This window comes from Macrobrachium nipponense, chromosome 28, assembly GCF_015104395.2.
Source record: "Macrobrachium nipponense isolate FS-2020 chromosome 28, ASM1510439v2, whole genome shotgun sequence".
Lineage (NCBI taxonomy): Eukaryota > Metazoa > Arthropoda > Malacostraca > Decapoda > Palaemonidae > Macrobrachium > Macrobrachium nipponense.
In genome coordinates, this window is record NC_087217.1 from 70,959,410 (window position 1) to 70,982,773 (window position 23,364).

General features: G+C 38.8%; 1 protein-coding gene across 1 annotated transcript in view; it reads left to right on the forward strand.

The window, feature by feature from the left end:
- The window catches only part of LOC135201869 (dynein axonemal heavy chain 3-like), a 250,908-nt gene that overhangs the window by 168,416 nt on the left and 59,128 nt on the right, over positions 1 to 23,364 (forward strand). The window contains exons 50-53 of the mRNA XM_064231170.1: positions 410 to 502; positions 3,406 to 3,541; positions 16,510 to 16,664; positions 16,924 to 17,154. Coding sequence (XP_064087240.1) covers positions 410 to 502; positions 3,406 to 3,541; positions 16,510 to 16,664; positions 16,924 to 17,154 — 615 coding nt within the window. The remainder of the gene's footprint in view (positions 1 to 409; positions 503 to 3,405; positions 3,542 to 16,509; positions 16,665 to 16,923; positions 17,155 to 23,364) is intronic.

Below are 23,364 nucleotides of genomic sequence, written 5' to 3' on the forward strand. Positions count from 1 at the left end.
ACGCTTGCAATGCCTTTATTGACCAGCAAAAAGAGTACATGTGTTCAATTCTTTTCTCACTTTTTTCTCACTTAATAATAATTTTCCCGTTTTATATTCTATCTATGTTGATTTTTAAACCTCAAAAGCTGTTGTTAGCATATGGGATTTATGGTGTTTTGTAAAATTCGGGCTCCCGCCTTTAGCTAGGTTGGCTTTATTCATTGTTCTGTACTAACTGCTAGCTGTACCTAGGCTTACGGAATGGGAAGAGAGCTAGATGCCCAGTGCCCTTGACTTTTTTCTTTTTCTTTCTCTTGGCACTGTGTACAAGACATAGGACCTGCGTTAGTTATTGAATTTCTAAAAAAGGCATACTATAGAATGACAGTTGTAAATAATAGTAACTAATTTTTATCTTACTTTTTAGATTTCAGTGATGCAAGACTTGTTAGCTACATTGGGCCCTCAGATTGACGAAGCAGCTCGGGATGTTTCGAGGATGATGACTCTTATTGAAGAGGTTAGTACGTTATCAGCTACAGTAATTATGCACTTGACTGTTCTTGTTTATCATTACAAAGGCATTGTGTTTATTTTATTTTCATTTTTTATCTTTTTGGTATATCCAGACTGCAACCTGCTTCCTGAAGATCTGATCACTACTACCATATTTTTTTTAGGGTCCCAACACTCCTAATTATCTTTCCTTTGGCCAACAGTATGCTTTCTGAAGCAATCCTTTCCAGGTTTCTCCTGAGATCTGGGATTACTCTCAATAGCACTTCCATGATTTCGTATTTTTCTTTTGTTTCTCTGCTTTTGTCCTTTACTTTTGTTCCCCATAGTATGGCAACATCTGCCAGAAATCCTTTCTGAGTTTATTTACTAGACTTAGGTCTGGTCTTTGAGCTTATGGTACCATAGTACCTTAATTATTTACCTCTCTTCTAGCACTTTTCATAATATATGGCTCTCTACTTCTGATCTGGTCTATAGGTAGTACGTATATGCTCTTTTCTTTGCGGATATTCCAGTGCAAGGCCTTGGCAACTGGGTCATTTCTCCTTTTGTATTCCTTTTAAGCTGATGCTTGGCATTCACTTATGATATAGTTGATGGTCTCCATATTATGTTTCTATTTTCAACGCAGGTGATGATGATATTTGGCTATCAATTTTACTTTTTACATATTATGTGCTCTTATGTCAACATCAACATGAATTCAGTTTTCTTTTTGAGCTCTCTCTTAACCAGGGATTGCCAATTACCATCTACAGTTACTGTCTGAGTCTGCCTTTGGCTTTGCACTTGTTTGTTTTCTCGTTTCTCTTGCCATTGGCTTGTGATCCTTTCGTTATTCTTTTCAGGCTCTTTGTTGAAAGAGATGAATTCCTCATTGTAGGCTGTCATCTACCATTCACTTTTACTGTTACAGGTACACGCATTCTTTTCTTGATGTTGATACTGTTCCTCCACACTTTGCATTTTATGTTCTGTTTTCTTCTGGTAAGTAGACCTTTGGATGTAGTTAATTACTGATGGTCATCAGTTTTCTTGTTTTTATGTCAATTTTTTCTAGATCTTCATTTGTCCAGTCTATGTACCACTATTCTTCCCGTGTATCTTACCACTGTCGTTGACCATGTATTGATTACCTTCAGTGTGTTGCTGCAGTTTTGTCAAAATATTTCCTACTGATGTTTTTTGGTTTTTTGATGTTATCAGCCTCTAGGATCTCCTCTATATTCTTGAGAATTCTCATCTGGGAATTGTACAAACTCTATTTACAACTGCGTACTTGTCAGTCAAACCTCGTTCTCATATCTTCAGTCAAGGTCTGGGGAGGCTGTTCAAAGGAACCCAAGCTCTTAGCATCTTTTCCATATATCTTGATGTCATCCATGAACACTAAGCAATTGATAGCCATTCTTACTTTTCCTGGGCCGGCCATTATCATTGGTATCAGTGGTGATAGTGAGCCTCCTTGGATGATTCATCTAGGGCTGGCATTGGAGAGTTAGATTAAGTTGTCTAGCTTTGTATATTTTCAAGTAGCTTCGAATGTGGGACCATATTGAAGACCTTCCTATGGTCAATCTTGCCATTTTTAGGTTTGCTTTCCTTCTTTGACAATTCCTCATCACCATCTTATCCATCATGAAATGGGCTTTGGCCCATTTGCATTTCCTGTGGCATTCTTTCTGTTCTTTAACTATGGCATGTGATAGGTTAGTCAGTATTCACTGCCTTGCCTTTCTTTGTTTTTTTTTATACTAGTGATGTTCTACTATTTGTCATGTAATGCAATTCCTCTCATTGTTCTACACACTTCTAGATTACTTTTCCATGCATGAACTTGAAGTTTCTCCAGCAGTATTCTTGCATGCTGTCTGGTCCAGGGATTCCCAGTTAGGGAACCTTTCTCAAGTTATTTTTTATTTGCAAGGCTATAAGGCTTGACTCTAGTTGGTTAAATCTGTCTCTTTATTCATGCTAAAGGTACAGTGGCCAATTTGCATTCTTTTTTTAGGGTACTGGGTTACTCCAGATTTTTTCCTAGGACCTTTAAAGTTCTTAGCCTCTGGAACTGCAATTTTTTCTGCTTCTCCATGTTGTAGTTGTCCATATAGTCTTTTCTGGTTTGCACTGAAGAGCTAGTCCTGTGTATGTTATTATTTTAATTATCATTACTATTATAGTTGTGTATACATTCTTTAACACTTGACTAAAGACTGACTCAAACCTTTGATCTCATAATTCATTAAAGCTCTGCTTGGGGAGAGTATTTATTTTTTTTTATGAACGAGTAGAACATTCAGAACCAAGAAGGATTTCTATAAAGGCAGCGGTATTTTGTGTTTGGTGTTCATAGCTGTGCTGTGGCTTGTAATGTTCAGTATATTTAGTATGGTAAGATTTCATTGCCTTATTCCTCTGGAACTTTATTTCTGCTTCCCAAGGGCTTAGTACTAATCCTGCTTTTATCTGATCTATGCAAGGTTTAATGGTGACTATGTAATATGATTTGTTAATTTGAATTTGATTTAGGACCGCATGAAAACACAGGTCTCTATAGAAATAAGGGATATATAGAGCATAAGTCAGTACTAGTAGACTTGCCTTGGTAATGGACAAATCTTGACCCTCCTAAGTATAATAATTATTAAAAGATTGTCTTTAGAATACAGAATAATGTTGTAACCAAAATTATATTATGGTTTCTTAGCAAAACTTATTTCTCTTTGGAACAGTAGGCAATAATGTAAATATTTCTACTTTTGTCATCTTGTTTGGAGTCTACCAGATATTATTACATCTGTTATTAAACTATCAACCCTGGTAGAGGATAAACCTGTGTGCCTACCAATTCGGATGGTATAGTATTTGAAAGACTGTATGCAATCAAAATGAATGTCTCTCCAGGAATCATTGGAAGTTGAGGCTCGCCGTAAGCTTGTGCAGGTGGAAGAAGAAGAAGCCGGCGTTCATGCGGCCAATGCTCGGGCATTGAAGGAGGAGTGTCAAGCAGAACTGAACCAAGCTTTGCCTGCCCTTTACGGTGAGAGGGAAATTATACATTTCCCAAGATAATTCTAGAGATCATTGGCTATCTGTGTAGTGGTAGTGAAATCAATAATGTAAACATAAAATCAAGAATATCTACCTTGATAATGAAAACCTATCCCAAAACCACTCATTTGTTACTTACAGCATTATATACACAAATGCCTTTTCAGAATAGGAATTCATCTTTAAAACATTTTTTATCTTGTGTATCCATTTTTATAACATTTCAAGAATATTGCTTTAACCATTATACATATTCAGGAATAGGAGGACTAAAAATGATGATTTACAATATAACATATTTTTCTACAGCAATTAATCACCATTAGCCTTACACCATGTGAATGATTCCAGTTTGCACCATTTTGATAGATAGATTTTGTAAAGAGAAATGTCCAACTGACTTATGCTCCACATGTAGGTGGAGTATGAAGTGTCAGTCCTCCCTGCTGACCTCTGTTTCGCAGAGTGTGGGGATGGGAGGAGGGCACTAAGAGCTTTAGATTGATGGGTTTGTAGAAAAAGAAACTTTATTGTGAAAATAGCTGTTGTCCTTATGAACCCATTAACAAAGAAATAGCTTGAATTATAATTGCAAAGTAGACTTCTTTGAAACAAGAAGATTATTACAACTTATGTGAAGGATCAGATGAGAAGTAGGGTGGAAGGAGTTTGTGTCTGGAGATACATCATGATGGGTTCTCACTTGGCAGAGAAGGCTTTCCTCAGCATAAAGGAAGGCAAAGCAAGAATAATGTAAGAGCCCAAGAGCAAGCCTTTACTTTTACCAGAAGACTGTGTTAGCAATGAACTGTGAGGAAAACAAAAAACCCACTGACGAACAATGATCAGAATGAGAGACTTTGCTTTGCCTTATGTCCAGAAGAAGCCACAAAAGCGTTCCATCAACTCCATTGACGAAGCCAAGACCAGTCAATTTTACAAATACCAATGGAGATGCTGACCCAGAAAATGAGCCCAGCCATCCACAGGTACCATAGTTTCTCGTGAATACCCTGAGGTTCTGTACACAGACCAAAGCAAATGGCTTGGAACTGGAACAAACAAGACCTGTGGAGCTGTGATGTGAGTGACGGCTTCTCTTGGGTGATCAAGACTCACATATGTGAGTCTGCATGGGATCCAGGCCAACTGGATGAGATAAAGATGCATCTTGATTATACTTTTAGGCTAGGGGGCGGGTCTGCCCTCACAGGAACAGAAGGAGACAGCTTAAGTCATGCAAATGATGGCCTATGACAGAGGATAGCAGCAGATTCTTGAACTGTGTAAACAAAAGCATGGCAGAGGACAAGGGCAAAGCCACTAAAGCAATCTATTTTGCTGAAGCAGTTGGGTACAATAAAGGAGCAAATACTACATTGGAACAGTCAAATACACATTACCCAGTGTAAGTATATGTGGGCAGCCTAGTATGCAAAGTGAAGGCATGTATGTAGGAACAGTTGAGGAGGTGGAAAACATCGGATTCAGAGGAGTAGCATCTGTAAAGTCAAATACATGGGAATTGTAGCATTCACAGGAGCAGCTGAAACCACAGAGAGCAGAGAAGCAGCATGAGTCACTTGAAATTGGCAGCAAGACATTGGGCAGCATTGTTAAAGCAGGAAGAAATGGGCTTGGAATTAACTCATCCATGGACAAATCAACAATGTACAAAAGCTGATGATCCTTGGTTATAGAGGTAAGTAGAGCCACAAGAGAGACATCCCCAAAATTAAGGATATCCGATGGAGGAAGCAGAGTGAGTGAATTAGAATTACTGTTGGGGACAGGAAAGGACTAGCTGGAACAAAACTGGAGTTGAAAAGGGCAGTCGATGTCATTGTTGGATAAAGGCAATAATTGGAACAACCAAGCAAAAATTATACAGTGAAAGTAGAGTGATATGACACAATGAAAGTAATGGAGTCATGAATATAAAATTACTGCAATAATGAAACTATTGAGTACTCACGGTAATACAGTGATGCTGAGTTTCCACTGGGTAGGAAAAAATGGTTGATTATTGACAAATTTACTAAACTAAGCACAACACAAAACAAAGAAAAATAAATCGACAAACATTCAGTTGAAAACAAATGAAGGATTCCTCACCCTCACAGGTAACCGCAGTGACAATTCTTGGAAGCATAGCAATACTACCAACTTGCATGTGCTGTAGGACTTTCCATTCATGTCATGTCATTTTGGTGTGACTGGAATTGTTTGCATGGTTATAAGGCTATTCATGGATAAAGGGCTCCTTACAACAAAATGAGATATAAAAATTGTCTTGAATAACTGTATATCATATTTGCCTCCTTAATACTGGTTACTAGTAGATTTATATTTTCAGTAATATGCTAGAACCAATTCAATATTTTTTACTTATTATTTGTGAGTCAAACCAAAGCTTTTATATCTAATATCGAGCAAAAAGACAGTTTTCCCCACCATCCACCTGACAACGAAAACCCGAATCAGTTTGAACAACTAGTTGATGGACACTCAGTAAATTTTACACCAATCGCCATATGAGGAACTGAAACAGATTGAGGTTCTGTTTTTGAATGGCAGCTTCAACTGAACTTGGAAGTTCATACTGGGGGCTATACTGAGTTTAAGTGTAAAATGTGCAGCAAAGAAAATATGCTTAAGAAATAGAAAGGGCTTAGGAAGTCAGTAGATCAATGAGAGAGTTTCTTATAGACAATTGTACCTTATCAACAGAAGTACAGTGGTACCTCGAAATACGAAAGGCTCAACTTACGAAAGACTCGAGATACGAAAGCAAATACGAAGATTTTTGCGGCTCTACATACGAAAATTGTTCAAGATACAAAAGGTTGTTGCTGTAAAGTCTGAGATTCGCCCAGACCACCGATAACAATTTTAAAACTTGCGCGCCGCCAACTGAGTAGACTCGCCACCATCCTCCCGCTCTCCCATTGGTTCCTGATGCTAGTCACTGCCATGAGATCCTTCACTCCTATTGGTCAGCATCTCTCCCATGATGCATCTACATAGCGGCATGCTCTTTCGGCCACTTGGCGGCATCATCGGTATCGTACGCACGCGGTAATCGTTCGTTCTATAGGATTTCGTTTATTAACGTAAATTGCAGAGGAAGTTGTGGGGGACGTGGCAGCCCTCGACCTGGACCGCGAGCCCATGGCTATAGATGAAATGGGCAACGGTAAGAATGGTAGTGAGGCAGGTTTGGTAGGGGCTCAAGGGTTGTCCTTGAGTCCATCTTTGGCTTCTTCTCCTTCTACTTCTACTTCCTTCCAGGGATTCGCTGATAGACTTCAGTCGGTCAGACCGAAGTCTTCATCAGCGGTCCCTAAAGTTAAAAGCAAAACAGACTTCAAGTCTAAGCAAAAGTCCCTGCCGAAGAGGTCAGGAACCAAGCTTGTCACTACACCGCCGGCTCATAACCCCGGGGCAGTCAAGCCAAAGGTCACTCTCCCACCAAAGGGGTCGAGGACCAAGGTTCCCAAGGAGAAGGCTCAGCCTTCCTCCTTTGACCCTGATGCTTTCTCGGATAGCATCATGCAGCGGATGGGCAACATGGTTGGGGACTTGGTCCAGACCAAGTTCCAAGAAATGTTGACCCAGCTGTCAACTACATTGGAAGCATCGGGACAAACTATCCAATCCTTGTCGGAGAGGATAGTAGCCCAGGAGAACATGATGTCTGGTCTCCAAGATAGTATGGCAGCAGGACAAGCACAGTCCGGCCAGGAAACTCATGCAATGCTGATGCCAGACTCATCCAATCTCCCTCCATTTAAACCAAACAACCCATGGAGGGTAGCAGCACACGCTCCGTTCGCAGAGGGTATGCTGACTATTGAGGGTTGTGGAACTCGAAGGCTAGAGGACTTCGAGTTCTATCCTGAGGGACTCCAGCCCCCTTTCTTTGGCTATGTCCGTTTAACGGATGCCGCCATGAGCAGGGAGGATAAAGTCCCGAAGGAAACAGTAATCCTACCCCGGGACCAAGCTCAACAAGCTTGGCGCTGGAACCTTGATGAATGGGAATGCGTAAACACAAAAGTTACTGCATTCAAGAGCCCGTTTACAATTTTCACTGTAAATGAGGACACTCCGTTGCCATTCATCTCCAAAGTGACAGAGGCAACAGTCCAGGCAGTCCTGAAAGACAAGCCTATGCCTCAGCTCTGGGAGACGGATCCGACTTCCCTTCTGCTCCTCGGATCAGCTGAGTTCTACTCGGATGCTCCTGCCACCTTTTCAGTGAGCAAACTCAAGCCGGACTGCGGTAACACGCTGTTCAGCGAGAGGTTGCCTAGACTATCAGAAGCCCTAATTCAAGCTGAACACGACGCTAGGATGAGGCTCAGCAGGTCCCTCAGTTCGCTGACGATGACTGAGATGGCGTCTCTTATCTACAGACAAGAGGCGCTATTTAAAATCATGGCCAAGTCACTACTGCATACAATGCAATGTGACTTATATGATTTCATGGTAGCCTGGCGTAACTGTCGGAAGCATGTTCTGGCGGAAGCCACTATCCGCCATGAACCGAACAAGCTGATCACCTCATCCATATGGGGCACGGACCTCTTCCCTGCCTCTGCTGTGAATGAGGTTCTGTGCGAAGCGTCTAGGGTGAACCAGAGCCTGAAGATTTGTTGGGGACTCGTGTCCAAACGCAAACCCGAGTCCACTGGATCGAATCCCAAATCGAAGAAGAGACCTAGGAAGTTCCAGCCCTTCCAGGCTCCCCAACAGACTTTGATGCAGGCGGTTCTGGTACCCCAAGTACCGCAACCGTCGACATCCAAAGCACAGCCGCAACAGCAGTTTGTGCTTTTAACCCAACCGGCACAATCGCAGGCTTCGACCTCCTTTGCAGTTTCTCCAGCCTTTAATGCGACCTATGAATCACAGTCCTTTCAAGCATTCAATAGGTTCGCTAGAGGCAGCCGAGCTAGGGGTCCCACCCATCACCGGGGTGCTGGAAGAGCCACCAACCGGGGCAAAGGCTTCCGGGGAGCACGAGGTCGCCGTCCATCAGCAAATCAGTGAGAATCACCAGGTAGGAGGGAGGCTGTACCTCTACCGACATCGGTGGGGGTTCAGCAACTGGGCACAGAGCATTGTGACCAAAGGTCTGGGGTGGAGTTGGCTTCAAGGTCCTCCTCCATCCAACACCTTTTACCAAAAACCAACAGCGGAATTGGTATAGTATACCCAAGAACTTCTTCAAAAGAGGGTAGTATCAAGAGTCAGAAACTTAAAGTTTCAAGGGCACTTTTTCAGCGTGCCAAAGAAAGACTCAAACAAATTAAGAATAATTCTAGACTTGTCCCATCTGAACTCATTCATTCATTGCGACAAGTTTCGAATGCTGACCGTTTCACAGGTGCGGACCTTACTTCCCCGTGGGGCCGTCACCACCTCTATAGATCTTACAGGTGCCTACTATCATGTCCCAATAGCAAGACACTTCCGCCCATTCCTAGGCTTCAAACTAGGAAAGAAGGCTTACTCCTTCAGAGTAATGCCATTCGGGCTCAACATAGCGCCCAGAATATTCACCAAATTGGCGGAAACAGTAGTACAGGAGTTGAGAACTCAGGGAATAATGTTAGTAGCCTATCTGGACGATTGGCTCGTATGGGCCACAAGTATCAAAGAATGTCACAAGGCAACGGTCAAGGTAATTCAGTTTCTGGAACATTTAGGGTTCCAGATAAACAGAACCAAGTCCCGGCTGACACTGGAGTCACGTTCCCAGTGGCCAGGAATCCAATGGGACTTAAACTCTCATACTCTATCAATTCTGCCGTTAAAGAGAAGAGAAACAGCCAAGGCCACAAGGCAATTTCTCAGAAACAAACAGACGTCCCGGAGGAACCAGGAAAGAATCCTAGGTTCACTCCAATTTGCATCAGTAACGGACATTCTATTGAAAGCCAAACTAAAGGATATAAACTGGGTTTGGTGCTCGAAAGCAAACCGAAGATCCCGGGATAAGATGGCTCCCATTCCGGCGATCTTACGCAAGAGGCTCCGCCCTTGGACGGAAATCAAGAATCTGTCAAAGACAATACCCTTGCAATTTCCTCCGCCGGCCCTAGTGGTCCACACAGACGCCTCACTAAGCAGCTGGGGTAGTTACTCACAGTACAAAAAGGTACAGGGAACCTGGTCTCTAACATTCTGCCAGCTACATATCAATGTACTGGAAGCTATGGCAGTGTTTCTTACCCTGAAAAGGCTACGACCAGCCAAGAAGTCTCATATCAAGTTGGTATTGGACAGTGCGGTAGTAGTCCACTGCATAAACAGGTGGCTCCAAATCGAGCCACATGAACCATGTCATGATAGCCATATTTGCCTTAGCAGACAAGAACAAATGGCACCTGTCAGCCACTCACCTAGCAGGAGTCAGGAACGTGGTGGCGGACGCCCTATCACGATCCGTCCCGCTAGAATCGGAGTGGACATTGGACAAGGAGTCATTCAGTTGGATCTGTCAACAGGTACCAGGACTTCAGGTGGATCTCTTTGCCACAGAGTCGAACCACAGACTTCCTGGTTATGTGGCTCCCAACCTGGACCCTCTGTCTTACGCCACGGACGCTATGGCTATAGATTGGAATGTATGGAAGAGAATTTACCTCTTTCCTCCAGTGAATCTACTCCTGAAAGTCCTGAACAAGCTCAGGACGTTCAAGGGTCACATTGCACTAGTAGCTCCCAATTGGCCCAAGAGCAATTGGTTCCTTCTACTATTGGAATTAGGACTCCGGCCTCAACAGATTCCCAATCCCAAACTGACGCAGTTGGTTCAAACGAGGACTGTGTCCACTTCCTCAGGAATTCAGAAAGCCCTAACTTTATGGACTTCATGAAGTTTGCAGTTTAGAAAGATGCCAACATCGATCCTCAGAACATCCTGTTCTTAGAATCTGACAAACGGGAATCGACCTTGCATCAATATGACTCAGCAGTTAAGAAACTAGCTATGTTTTTAAAGGACTCAAATGCACAAACCATGTCCACAAATCTGGCCATAACCTTTTTCAGAACCTTGTTCGAAAAAGGTTTAGCAGCTAGTACAATTACTACTACCAAATCAGCACTTAAGAAGATCTTCCAATTTGACTTCAATTTAGATCTAACAGATTCGCACTTTTCATCCATTCCAAGAGCTTGTGCAAGACTTAGACCAACTGAGAGACCCAGGACGGTCTCGTGGTTTTTAAACGATGTCCTTAAATTGGCTTCTGACACTAATAATGACTCATGTAATTATATAACCCTCTTAAGGAAAACATTATTCCTAATAAGTTTAGCCTCAGGCGCCAGAATTTCTGAACTGTTGGCCCTATCTAGGGAATCAGATCATACTGAATTTCTCCCTACAGGAGAACTACTACTCTCACCAGATCGTCAATTTCTAGCTAAAAATGAGGATCCACAAGATAGATGGGCTCCATGGAAGATTGTCCCACTTCCCCAGGACCCATCCCTATGTCCAGTTAATTCCCCAAGAGCATATTTAAGCAGGACTGCCCTGATATCTTCAGGCCCCTTGTTCATTAGGGAAAAAGGCGGCACTATTTCCCTAAAAGGGATTAGACAACAAATTTTGTATTTCATAAAACAAGCTAACCCGGAATCTTTTCCAAGGGCACATGATGTTAGGGCAGTAGCCACCTCCATTAATTATTTTCAACATATGAATTTTGACGATCTTAAGAAGTATACACAGGCTGGAAATCTCCGAGAGTATTTAAGTGCTACTACTTGAAGTCTTCAGAGGTTCTTAAATTTCCAGCAGTGGCAGCCGGAAACACAGTTTCCCCTGACACTGCATAATTAGTAATAAGTAGTTATATAGCCTATGTCTCTCTTACATCTCTCTCTCTCCTACCTGCCTCGCTAGCATTCTTGCCGTAGCTCGGTCGTTACCGGGTTCATACTTTAACTTGGATGGCACTTTCTGTATATATTGATGATTTGTACTGTATATAGTTGTATCTGGGTCTATTTTCCCTTGTGGTAATTTTGTTAACTGGTGTGTGTTATTTGAACCATTGTGGGTTATTTAACCCCTCTGTGTAGATAAGTTAGTTTTAAGGATCATTGAAACTCTCAATTACTTGTACTATTTTATTGTTTATTGCAATAATTAATTACCTATACATTATAGTATTTAACTCTAATCGAGTTTTAATTTACCTGTAATCATTGATTATCAACACTTTTCTTTCAAGCTGGTGGGGCCAATTCTCTGGCACTATTTCATGGAGCGAAAAAGGCTGAGCCCAGAAAAGGGATTTTGACAAAGGAAAAATCTATTTCTGGGCAAGGACCTGTGTCGCCCAGTGAAATCCCACCCCACTTTTCTTCCACACCCTATTTGGCCCAGCTTGGGTACTATCTACAGGAATGAAAACAAAGGCGCTAGTTGTAGTAGTAGCGGGTAGCGGGGCCTTGGATCGGCTCCTCTGTAGACTAGGAATATTGAGGAAGGGAGAGTCTAAATGGCAAGGGACCTCTGGTAGTGGTTTCCACTCGCCCCAGATACCATACCGACACCTTTATTAAAGGTGAGCGAGCCAGTTTTACTCTGGCATTACTATTTTAGTTTTTCTCTGGTAATTATAGCTATATATTACCTTAGAAATGAACACTAAAGGAAGCATTTCATTGGGCGACACAGGTCCTTGCCCAGAAATAGATTTTTCCTTCGTCAAAATCCCTTTACTGAGCCATTCTTTGCACTATATTCTCTTCTTTTTCATCACACACAAAGCAATTATCATACTACACAATATCTTCTTTGCGGTAGGCACCATGTTTATCGTACCGCACTGAACACACCACTGGCTTCGTTGGGCACGCCCACTTCTCCATCGCCTCACCCGTGTGGACAACATTCACTGGTAAGCCCGCCAGAATTTGCCCGTCAACACCGGAGGCATATTCCCGGACTGCACTGAGCTTCGGCCAGGCTCCTCCAGGCTCCTCCCCTAGAGCACTGTGGGCGGAGATATCTCACTTCCCTAGCAGACTACGCATTTTGCCCCGCCGTACTGCCCTCTTCGTTCTTCTCTGTCATTAGCTTATTTTGTTATGTTTTTTTAATATTTTCATGTTGTCTAAACATGAAATTGTGACTTATATCCATATTTTACGATAGCAATATGCATAATTAGCTATATAAATCAATATTATTCATAAATTTATTGTAATATGCTGCTAGTCAAAGTTCTTTAGCTAAAGTGTTTACGATGTGAACGGATGCTATGACAATTACACGAATATATACACATTTCATCGTAATTGAAGCTCAAAATGTGACAGTTAATGGTGTTTCCAGATATCATACATATTTACTTGATTAATATGAGTTATGGTCAAATGACTAGCGCATTTAATAGGAAAGGAGCTTCGTTTCCTAAACCCGAAGTTTTGTTTACATTCGTTAGCTGACGTGTGGGTTAACTTCTATTTTTCTTTTACTACTATATACGAGAAGGAATTTGTAAATAAATTTTTGTTTTTCAATAGAGTAAACATCACATTTAGGGTATTTCTACAGAAGCAATCCGCGGTGGCCTAGACTATGGCAATTGACGTTTTCCTATGTTATTTTACCCACTGAACAAGAATTTAAAGTAATATTTATTCGGACGACTGTAATTAACCCCCAAGGGCCAGTACTAAACACGGCGGTAATTCTTCAGAAGCAAGCCGCATCACCAGTTTCTAAAAGACAATTAACAATCCTTCATTTAATGGTGTTTTTTCAGTGAATCTCATCTTGTTTTCTTGAGGAAATGTTATTTTAACCCCCTTTTCCACCCAACAAGCTTGGGGGCCCCCAGTTGGGAATCGGGGGTTTTGGGTGGGGAAATACCAGAAAGGAGTGCTTTGCAGCAATAATAATTGGGAGCACCTACAGATTCGCGGGCCCACTCGACCGCTGACCGAAATCGGCGGAAGAACACCAAAACCAATATGGCGGCGATACCAAAACAACAACAAACAAAGTAGGGAGCGACTACATATCCGCGACAATGTGGAAAATAAATGTGTGAGCCATTGATGAATTGGGTAAAGGAATGTTGGTGAAATTATTAGTCATATATGAAAAGGAATTTTTATGATTTTTCTCAATTTTTACCCTTGCATACACTTCTGTAGTATTATTTTCGTTGCATATGTCAAAATTTTACAGGCTCGACCTTCCTTTTTCAGATAGTATGCTTCAGAAAAATTTTCTTCACTTCATGATGCATTGACCTTAATTTCAGTACTTCGTTTGTGTTCCTTCATTTTTGCTCTCAGATATATTCACCTCTAAAGGGTGGCAACCTTGCACAACTTGGAACTTCATGCAGCCTGCTGTTTTTTCTAGTCCAAACATGCTTTTCCTGTTGTTACAACCTGCTCTTCACTTTCCATCATCTACACTGCAGTACAATGTGTATAAATGAACTTTTATGTACATCAAGCATGGACATGAAGGGGGTTTAAAAAATAAATGTCTATACTGTGAAAATATCTTACATCAGTCTCTATTGCTAAATAATACTAATGATAATATGAAGCTGCGAGATCAATAGTCTTACTTGCTGCAGACTTATAGTAAAAGGACAAGTGGGAGGGTTAATAAGTGTGGGAATACTAAACAAAAAATATATTGTATGAAAAATAAACCCCTTTTTGAACATTAATTTAATAAATGTCTTTAGATAATTACATAAGCATCTTTCTACGCACATGGATGCTAGTAGGTGACACTTACACGAGTCTTAATAAATAAAAAACTATAATCTGAAGATCACAGAAATGATAAGTGAGAAGTGCATTATGCAGTTCTAGCAAATAAAGGTAGTTTTCACAGTAGATGAAGAAATGGTGATAATAAACAGTACCCATCTAATATATATCAGCCATCCCATACAAAGGAATATGAGAAGCATCACAGAATACATTACTATAAATGTCTGTAGATAATATATAATCAGCTTCCTACCCACATGGCATGGATGCTAGTAGGTAATACATACACGAGTCCTAATAAATAAAGAAATTACAATCTGAAGATCACAGAAATAATAAGTGAGAACTGCATACGCAGTTCTAGCAAATATAAAGGTAGTTTTCACAGTGGATGAAGAAATGGTGAAAAGAATAATATCTTTCAGAAGACAACTCTGGAGTATGCAGCAGGGATATGGAGTTCTCATTTAAAAAAATCATAAATATAGAACTAAAGAAAGTACAAAGAGCAGTTACAAGATGGGTAACATAGTTCAGAAATTTGAGCTTTGAAGATACATTTAGCAAAGATAGGACACAAGGCTTAACATTTCACTAAAGTTAATGGCTTTTGGCATTTTGCTGGTTCAGCAAAACATTGAATGCCAAGTTTCTCTTACATTTAGCTGCTTTTAAGAGCAAGTCAGACTTTCTTTTTCTGCCCTTCCCAATTGGGGCAGCTCCTCTTGGCATGCCAACTGGGCGTCTAGCAACTGATGTTGGTTGACAAGGTATTTTACCCCAGCTCCAGACAATGCCTTAACAGGCAAATAGAAAGGATATACTCGGGATTCCTTGTCTCGATGCTCGCTGGAGTTCACTTTTGCTTAGTCATTTTATTAAGTGAGTTTACTTGTTCGACTGGTTTAGGTGGCAGGTTTGTCAAAAATATAGTTTTAAGCACTTCAATAAAACAAAAATAGTATATAAAATAAAGAAAAATCATTATTGGCTGGCATTACTACTTTTTTTTATTCTATACTTTTAAAACAGAAATAGACAGTATTATAGGGTCATACTATTTCCTAAACAGACATATATATTTTTTTCAAGTTTATTGGAAAATGAAAGTTGTTTTGATATGAATGTTAACAATCCTCTATTACCGTATATGTACGGTAATAGAGGATTGTCAGAATGAGTACAGGACAATACAATGATATCTGGACCAGTTATAATAAACACATACCTCTAAATCAGAAATAATTCCTCGCTAATCTGTTGGTAGGTTATTTTTATGTAAAGTTTACCACTTTCAATATAATTAGGTGCTTTCAATTGAATTTCATTATTATTTTATTATTTACGATTTAGAATCGTATGGTTATTACAAGTCAAAAAGAAATAAAAATGCAAAGGGCACGCTTGCCCTAAAAACTGGACCGAGTGATACCAAACCTAATTTTCTAACAATTTAAATGTATAATAGATGCTGGCATGTTACCTCAGTTTTGTGGCAACCGTCTCAGTAATGTAGTCAAATGAACATTTTTCCAGCATGCTGCTGTGAGCCCTTGGATTGCAGATATCGGCCACCTCTGTGAATATGTCTCAGGCCATAATATATAAACTAATATTGCAGTCATGGTGTTCAGAAATAGATGCAGAAGTATTTTGTGTATAGCCCTCGTGAACTTATTACTTATTACATATCTATTTAGAATCAGTTGCATACGTACTTTGTTGTGAATGAGCAAAAAGAATAGAAATCTTTTATTCTCTCTTCCCTCTAATACGGGTTACATATACACCATCTACTGGGTGTGCCATTAGTTACTTTGTTTACCTGTTTTGTTGATCATTATATATGTGGTTCTTTGTCAATTCGAGGGACGGGCTATTGTGCTCTATACACGATATTTTAGAAAATACAATGACATATCACTAAAGTCGGATAAGAAAAATATGAAAGACTTTCCGTTTTTCTTAGTGTTATAGCGGTGTGTATTTGACAGTTAATATGGAGTATACCGTTCAAAAGTCATCCCGATGTATGGATTATTATATCATTTGAATATTTGGGAGATTGAGTTTGCGTGTCTCAATGAGCACCTTTAGCGGAGTAAAACTCTAGGTAAAAAATGGAATCGTAAACAGTAAGATAGCTACAGAATCTTATCTTCATTATTTTCATTTCTGCTCTAGAGGCCATCGAAGCCCTCAATACATTAAAGCCTGCTGACATCACTGTAGTGAAGAGCATGAAGAACCCACCAAATGCCATTAAACTAGTGATGGCTGCAGTTTGCGTCATGCTGGAAGTCAAGCCTGAAAAAGTGAAAAGCAACTCTGTTAAAATAGTAAGTCTCTCTCTCTCTCTTTCTCTCTCTCTCTTTGGATATGCAAAGTATGAAATTGAACATGCGATGGTTAATACTGATTCATAGAGCCATTCATTTTATTGTACTATATTTTGCTGCAGGAGACAATCATAAAGATTTGCTGTAATTACCCTGCTATGTCACTCTTTATTGTTAAGAATCACAATTTAACTCGTTAGTAAAAGAAAAAAAAAGAGAAAATATTAGAACTGCATTTTAATTCCAATTTAATTCCCAGACTTTGGATTATTGGGGTCCAAGCAAACGCCTCCTGGGTGACCTGAGTTTCCTGCAACAACTTCGTGAGTATGACAAAGACAACATTGCCGAAGGAGTGATGGACAAAATCAACAGAGAATATGTGAAGCTTCCTGAGTTCGATCCTGTAGCTGTGGCCAAGGCCTCCAGTGCTGCCGAGGGTCTTTGCAAATGGGTGCGAGCAATGGCAGCGTACGATCACATTAATGGGGTAAGATTGGTGCTGAATTCCTATGCAAAATTTTTTTTTATGCCATATATATATATATATATATATATATATATATATATATATATATATATATATATATGTGTGTGTGTGTGTGTGTGTGTGTGTGTGTGTGCGCGTGTGTGCGTAATTGTAATAGCCACAATACCTCTTAACTTCTCAAATTCTTTGCTCTTTTTTGGATATATATATATATATTGAATATAATTATATATATATATATATATATATATATATATATATATATATATATATGTGTGTGTGTGTGTGTGTGTGTGTGTGTGTGTGCGCGTGTGTGCGTAATTGTAATAGCCACAATACCTCTTAACTTCTCAAATTCTTTGCTCTTTTTTTGGATATATATATATATATATGTATAGATATGAATATATATATATATATATATATATATATATATATATATATATATATATATATATATATATATATGAATACACACACACACATATATATATATGAATATATATATATATATATATATATATATATATGTATATATATATATATATATATATATATATATATATTGTACTATATATGTATATTATAAGGTATACATTTGGTATTCAAACTTTAAAGGTAGGCAGTTATAAGCAGTTTTAGGGGGGTTCTACCAGACCCACCTCAAATAGTTTTTAGAATCGCAATACTTAGAACCCCTTCTAAAAACTCTTATAAGTATTTAGATTTACATTTATATATTATCTATTTATATTATATATATATATGTATATTTTATATTTATATATATTTATGTTTTTTTATATTTAAATCTGTATATATTTATATTTAATATTATATTTTGTTTATTTTTAATATTTTAAATATTTCTATATATTTATAATTTATTTTTATTTTAAATCTATAATATATGATTTATATTTATATTTCTATTATATTTATATTATTTTAATATTGTAAATCTTTATAATTTTATAATATAATATTATTATATTATATTATATATTTTTTCTATGTATTATATTAAATATTTATTAATAATTTATTAATATATATATAATAGTATTTATATATATATATATGTAAATATTATATTTATAATTTTTTATATATTATTTATATAAATATATTTTTATATTTGTATTTAATATTGTTAATATATATATTATTATATTTATATATTATATATATATATAGATATATATTATATTATTATATATATATATATTATATTTATATTATATTTATATTCAATATCATATCTATAGATATATATATATAAAATATATATAATATATATATATAAATATATATTTTTATATTATATTTTATAAATATAAATATATATATAGATATATATGAGCATCTAGATAGATGTATATTTATTATTTATATTGTTAGAATTAAATAGTGAAATATAAATATAATATTTAATTAAATATATATATATATATATATAAGATGATAGATTATATGATATAAGATATAGTATAGAATATATATATATATATAATATATTTTATATTTTAGTAGATGTACCTTTGTTAGTCATATGTCATATCCGTATACTTATATATAATATATATATATAGAATATATATCTGAATTATAAATATAAATATAAATATATATTTTAAATATATATATGCATATACATATATCTATATATATAAATATATATATATATATATATATATATATATATATATATATATATATATCAGGTTCTAGTATTCCTTTTTTACGAAGATAGATATACGAGGTTGTAGTCCACAAGCAGCTCTCGATAAGGGCCAATGGAGGAGGCCGAAATTGTTGAGCTAAAAGGAATTTCAGCTTTTCTTTTCCCCTGTTGACTACAACCTACCTCGCATATATATATATATATATATATATATATATATATATATATATATATATATATATATATACTTATATATATATATATATATATATATATATATATATATATAATAATAAAAATAATATATCCTTTATTCAGCTCAGGGCCATATAAAATATACAAAATACGGACAATAACAGACATAATCTAGATACATGAGACAACATGATAAAAAAATTAGTAATCGGCCCTTATCCCCAAAATAGCTGAGGTAGCATAAATGATATTAATCATAATACTGGTAATAACAGTAATAATATTGGCGAGAAAAAAATGCATTGAGAGTTATAACAGTTAGTGCACAGATTATATAAATTTAATTTCAACTAGAGACCTTAGGTGGTTACAGGAGTCAGGTCCAGAGGGCTAAATACGAAAATTGATAGTATTCATAGTAATAATGAGAAAGTAAAATATCAGCAATAAATATAATAGTAATGACAGAATCTGCAGATGACATCTTTCCAATACAGAGATTAAGTCCTTTAGGGGACAAAGGCCTCATTTTCCCATCTTTCTCACAATTTAGATCTTCTTGCTTCACTCCTTAGGGCGGTTTGTATGAGCGAGTTGCCGCTGTTTCTCACTCGGGTTACCAGACTGGACATTGTTCGCCTTACAATGATTTTTAAATTGTCTAGGTTGATTTCTATGAACATCTGTGTGGTGGAGTGGTAGCAGGGAGTGTTTGTGAGGCGTCTCAAAATGTCATTGTGCACAACAGTGATACGTCTAATGGTCTCTCGGGTATAGTTCGTCCAGAATGAACACCCATAGTTACTATAGCAGTACGAGCGGAAGAGCAGCAGTTTCACGTCCGGTGACAGTAGGCAAACCTCCTTGCAATCATGTTGCCGGTTGCACATAGTTTACGACGCCTCTATTCAATGTCTGCCGTATCTTTTAGGTTGTCGGTGATAATGTGAACCCAAATACGGAAATTCGTGCACAAATTCCAGCCGATGGTTTCCGAAGAAAATTTGTGGTTCTGCAATATGCTTTAACGATCTCGAGAGCAGCGACGTGCACTGGGTCTTGGCTTCGTTGTAAATTATATCAAATTCCTGTACATATTGGCGGCAAGTGTCGATGAGTCGTTGGAGACCTTGCACTGATGGGGAAATCAGAACCATATCGTCGGCGTAACAGAGTTTGTTTATAGTTGTTTCATTGACAGTGCATCTGATTGGGAGTGAGTTCAATTTGACATTCAAGGCATCTGTGTATATATTAAACAAGTATGGAGAGAGAATGCCCCCTTGCCATAGCCCGTTTAAGGACCCTAAGGTGTACGATAATACGTTACCCCATTTAACACAGAATTGCTGTGTGGAGAACCAGCAATGTAAAATGCCAATTAGATATGGGGGTGTACCCCTTTTATGCAGCTTCAGGAAGAGCTTCAGGTAGTTTACTCTGTCAAATGCTTTTCTCACATCCACAAAACAAAAAGGAAAACAGGAGAGGCTGATGATAGGTAGTAATTCAGCAATTCTTTCAGTATGTAGATGCAGGCGTCGGTTGAGTGGTTTGCTTTAAACCCGAACTGGTTGTCAGTGGTGTGTAGAAAGGGGAGAAGTCTCACTAGAAGAACCGACTCAAGTATCTTCGATGCGATCGTTGTGATTACAATCGGCCGGTAGTTGCCAGGGTCAGCTGCATCCTTTAGCTTGTTTTTGATTAATGGTATCAGGTGAACTGAGAGTAGGGAGTCTGGAAGAAACTGGCGAATTATGCACGTATTGAGTAGGTCAGCTAGCAAAATGTTGATTATCGGATGGCAGAATTTGAAAGCCTCTGCGGGAAGACCATCACAGCCGGGCGATTTATTATTAGGTAGGCTGCTTATGGCATCGCTGATGTTACCTGGCGTAATACGGTCTGCAAAATGAAATTGAATGTTGTCAGTAAGGAGGTTATCTACATCACTTCGGGAATCTTGATCATTTATGCAATTCAGGATATTGTTGAAGTGATCGGCCCACATACTTGCGATAGCCTCGTCTCTGACTGCTTCCCCTACTCTCTGTGATAGCTTTTTAGTTTTGGGATTTAAGGACTGGATATCTTTCCAAAGACGAGGATAATCACCAGATTCTAAGTTTCTATACATTGCATCAGCTCTTAGTTGTTTTTCATTTAATCTGCAGTGCTTAAGAGCAAGTTTGAACTGCGCTCTTGCCTGTCTCATTAGTAATGCAGTGTGTCCTTCCCTCGGGCTACCATTTTACCTCCACAGTAAAAACATTTCTCGTGAGCATGTATACAGATCTTTTACCAAGTCATTCCATCCAGGTATATTACAAGAATTACCTTGACGAAATCTATATGCAGCCCTGCCCGATGCAAGCATAGCGGAGATTATGTTCGAGTAGAATTCATACAGATCCCGCCTGTGGTGGTTATTTCTACAATTTGTGTTAGTACAAAGAAAGGCGTCTGCTGGTTGAACTATTGACTGCAACCTGGTTTCCGTGGTCGCCCTAAAGTATCTGGTTTTCTGTTGGTTTTTAAAATACCAGTTTACCGCTGGTGGGCGGTCAGTTAGGGGGATGTGATCATAGCCATTTGCAAGATTGTAGCGAATATTGCAGGTCATAATAGACTCATGAAGTTGTGGAGATGTGATGCAGTGGTCCAGCCAGGAGGTTGTAATTGCGTCCGCTCTATTATGTACGTATGAATAGGAGGAGGGAGGGAGGAGCATTACATCACTAATTTGGAGAGCCTGATTTTGACCGAAGCGAGTAAGTTCATTATAAAATTGTTTTGTGGGGTGAGAATTAAGGTCCCCAATTATATAAATATGATCAGCAGGAGAATCGTGAATAATACTGTGTAAGTCCCCGAGGATCATGCAGTAATGATAAAAATTATTGCTATTTTCCCATGGCATGTAAACATTAATTATTAGGATTTTAGAGCTCCCTACTATTACTTGAAGCCCCAGCAATCTGTCACTCCTGTAGGTCATCACCTTTATCATATTGTCTAACGATTTGTGCCACAGGAAAGAAAGTCCCCCTTTCGGGCGACCGGCTATGATTTGATCTGTAACTTGCATCAATGAAGTCGAGGTTCTGAAGTCTTCATGTATTGAATCGCAGATGACAAGGCCATGTGGCCAGAGGAGAGTTTCTTGCAATGCAATGATGCCTTTGAAGTTTTTGCAGAACATGTTTAGGAGAGGAATGTTCCGCTTGAGGTCATAAATTTCCCAAGAGATTAGGTTTAATGTATCCATGGCTACTCATGAAGATGGGAGATGAATGCGCAGATCATTTGGGTGGATGGGGGTTAGCCAGGGGGAGTGGCCAGTCACTCGCCTTGGGCGGTTGGCTGGCACTTGCGGTGTAAATGACCCTGGTTGTGGGGTCAGTAAGTTTCCCTGGGGGTGGTTGGCCCCCGGATTAGTTTATATCTTGAAACTAATATATTAGGACCGAAATTCTCGCCTTTAAGAACGTCGAGGTGTTGAAATAGGCAGGTAATCCTGTAAGCCACTTTATGTTTACTTTTGCATGGGGGTTCGTGAGAGATGAGTGGGTCAGAGGCAGTGAGAAACTTGACTCTCTCCACTATGGCGTTTAGTGTCACCGATGAGGGCAGATTGTGAATTATTGCGTGACATCTCTTCTCAGGTGTGGTCGAGGTGAAACACGAATGTTGGACTCCGCTTGTTTGTATCTGCCAGCCTCCAGACCCCTCATGATCACTCTCATCTGCATCTACGATGGGGGGTTGGGGGGGAGAGATAGGCTGGGGAGAATCACGAGGGCTGGTAATCATCACTGGAGATCTATCTTCCACCAGAGGTACTGGGGAGGGAGAAGTTGGGAGACCAACAGTCCCCTCAGAACGGTCTATAGGTGATGGGGTCACTCCCGTGTTGCTGGGAGGCGAGAAAAAACTGGATGCCGCATTCAAAGGAGTCTGGTGGCTATCTGTGTGATTGTCTATCGATTCCCGCACTCCTTTGATCGCATCCCAAATCCGTGCGAGATTATTTGTTTCCACAGTTTTAAGACTGTCTAGGGATTCCTGTAATCCTATGATCACGTCCCAGATTCTTGAGAATTTATCATTTGTCTCCTCGATTTTTTCCGAGTTTTTTCCAATTATTTCTGAGAGGGATTTTGCTGTATGGAAGGCATTTTCTGTCGTGTGGTACACCGCAGGTAGGCTTTAGGTCAGCAGGCGCCTTTGGAGGAAGGTTGTAAGGGTCATCGGCGTTAGATTTGCACCGAGCAGGTCCATTAGCAGCCAACTTAGTTGAATATATAATCTTTTTCTTGTGGGAGGACAGG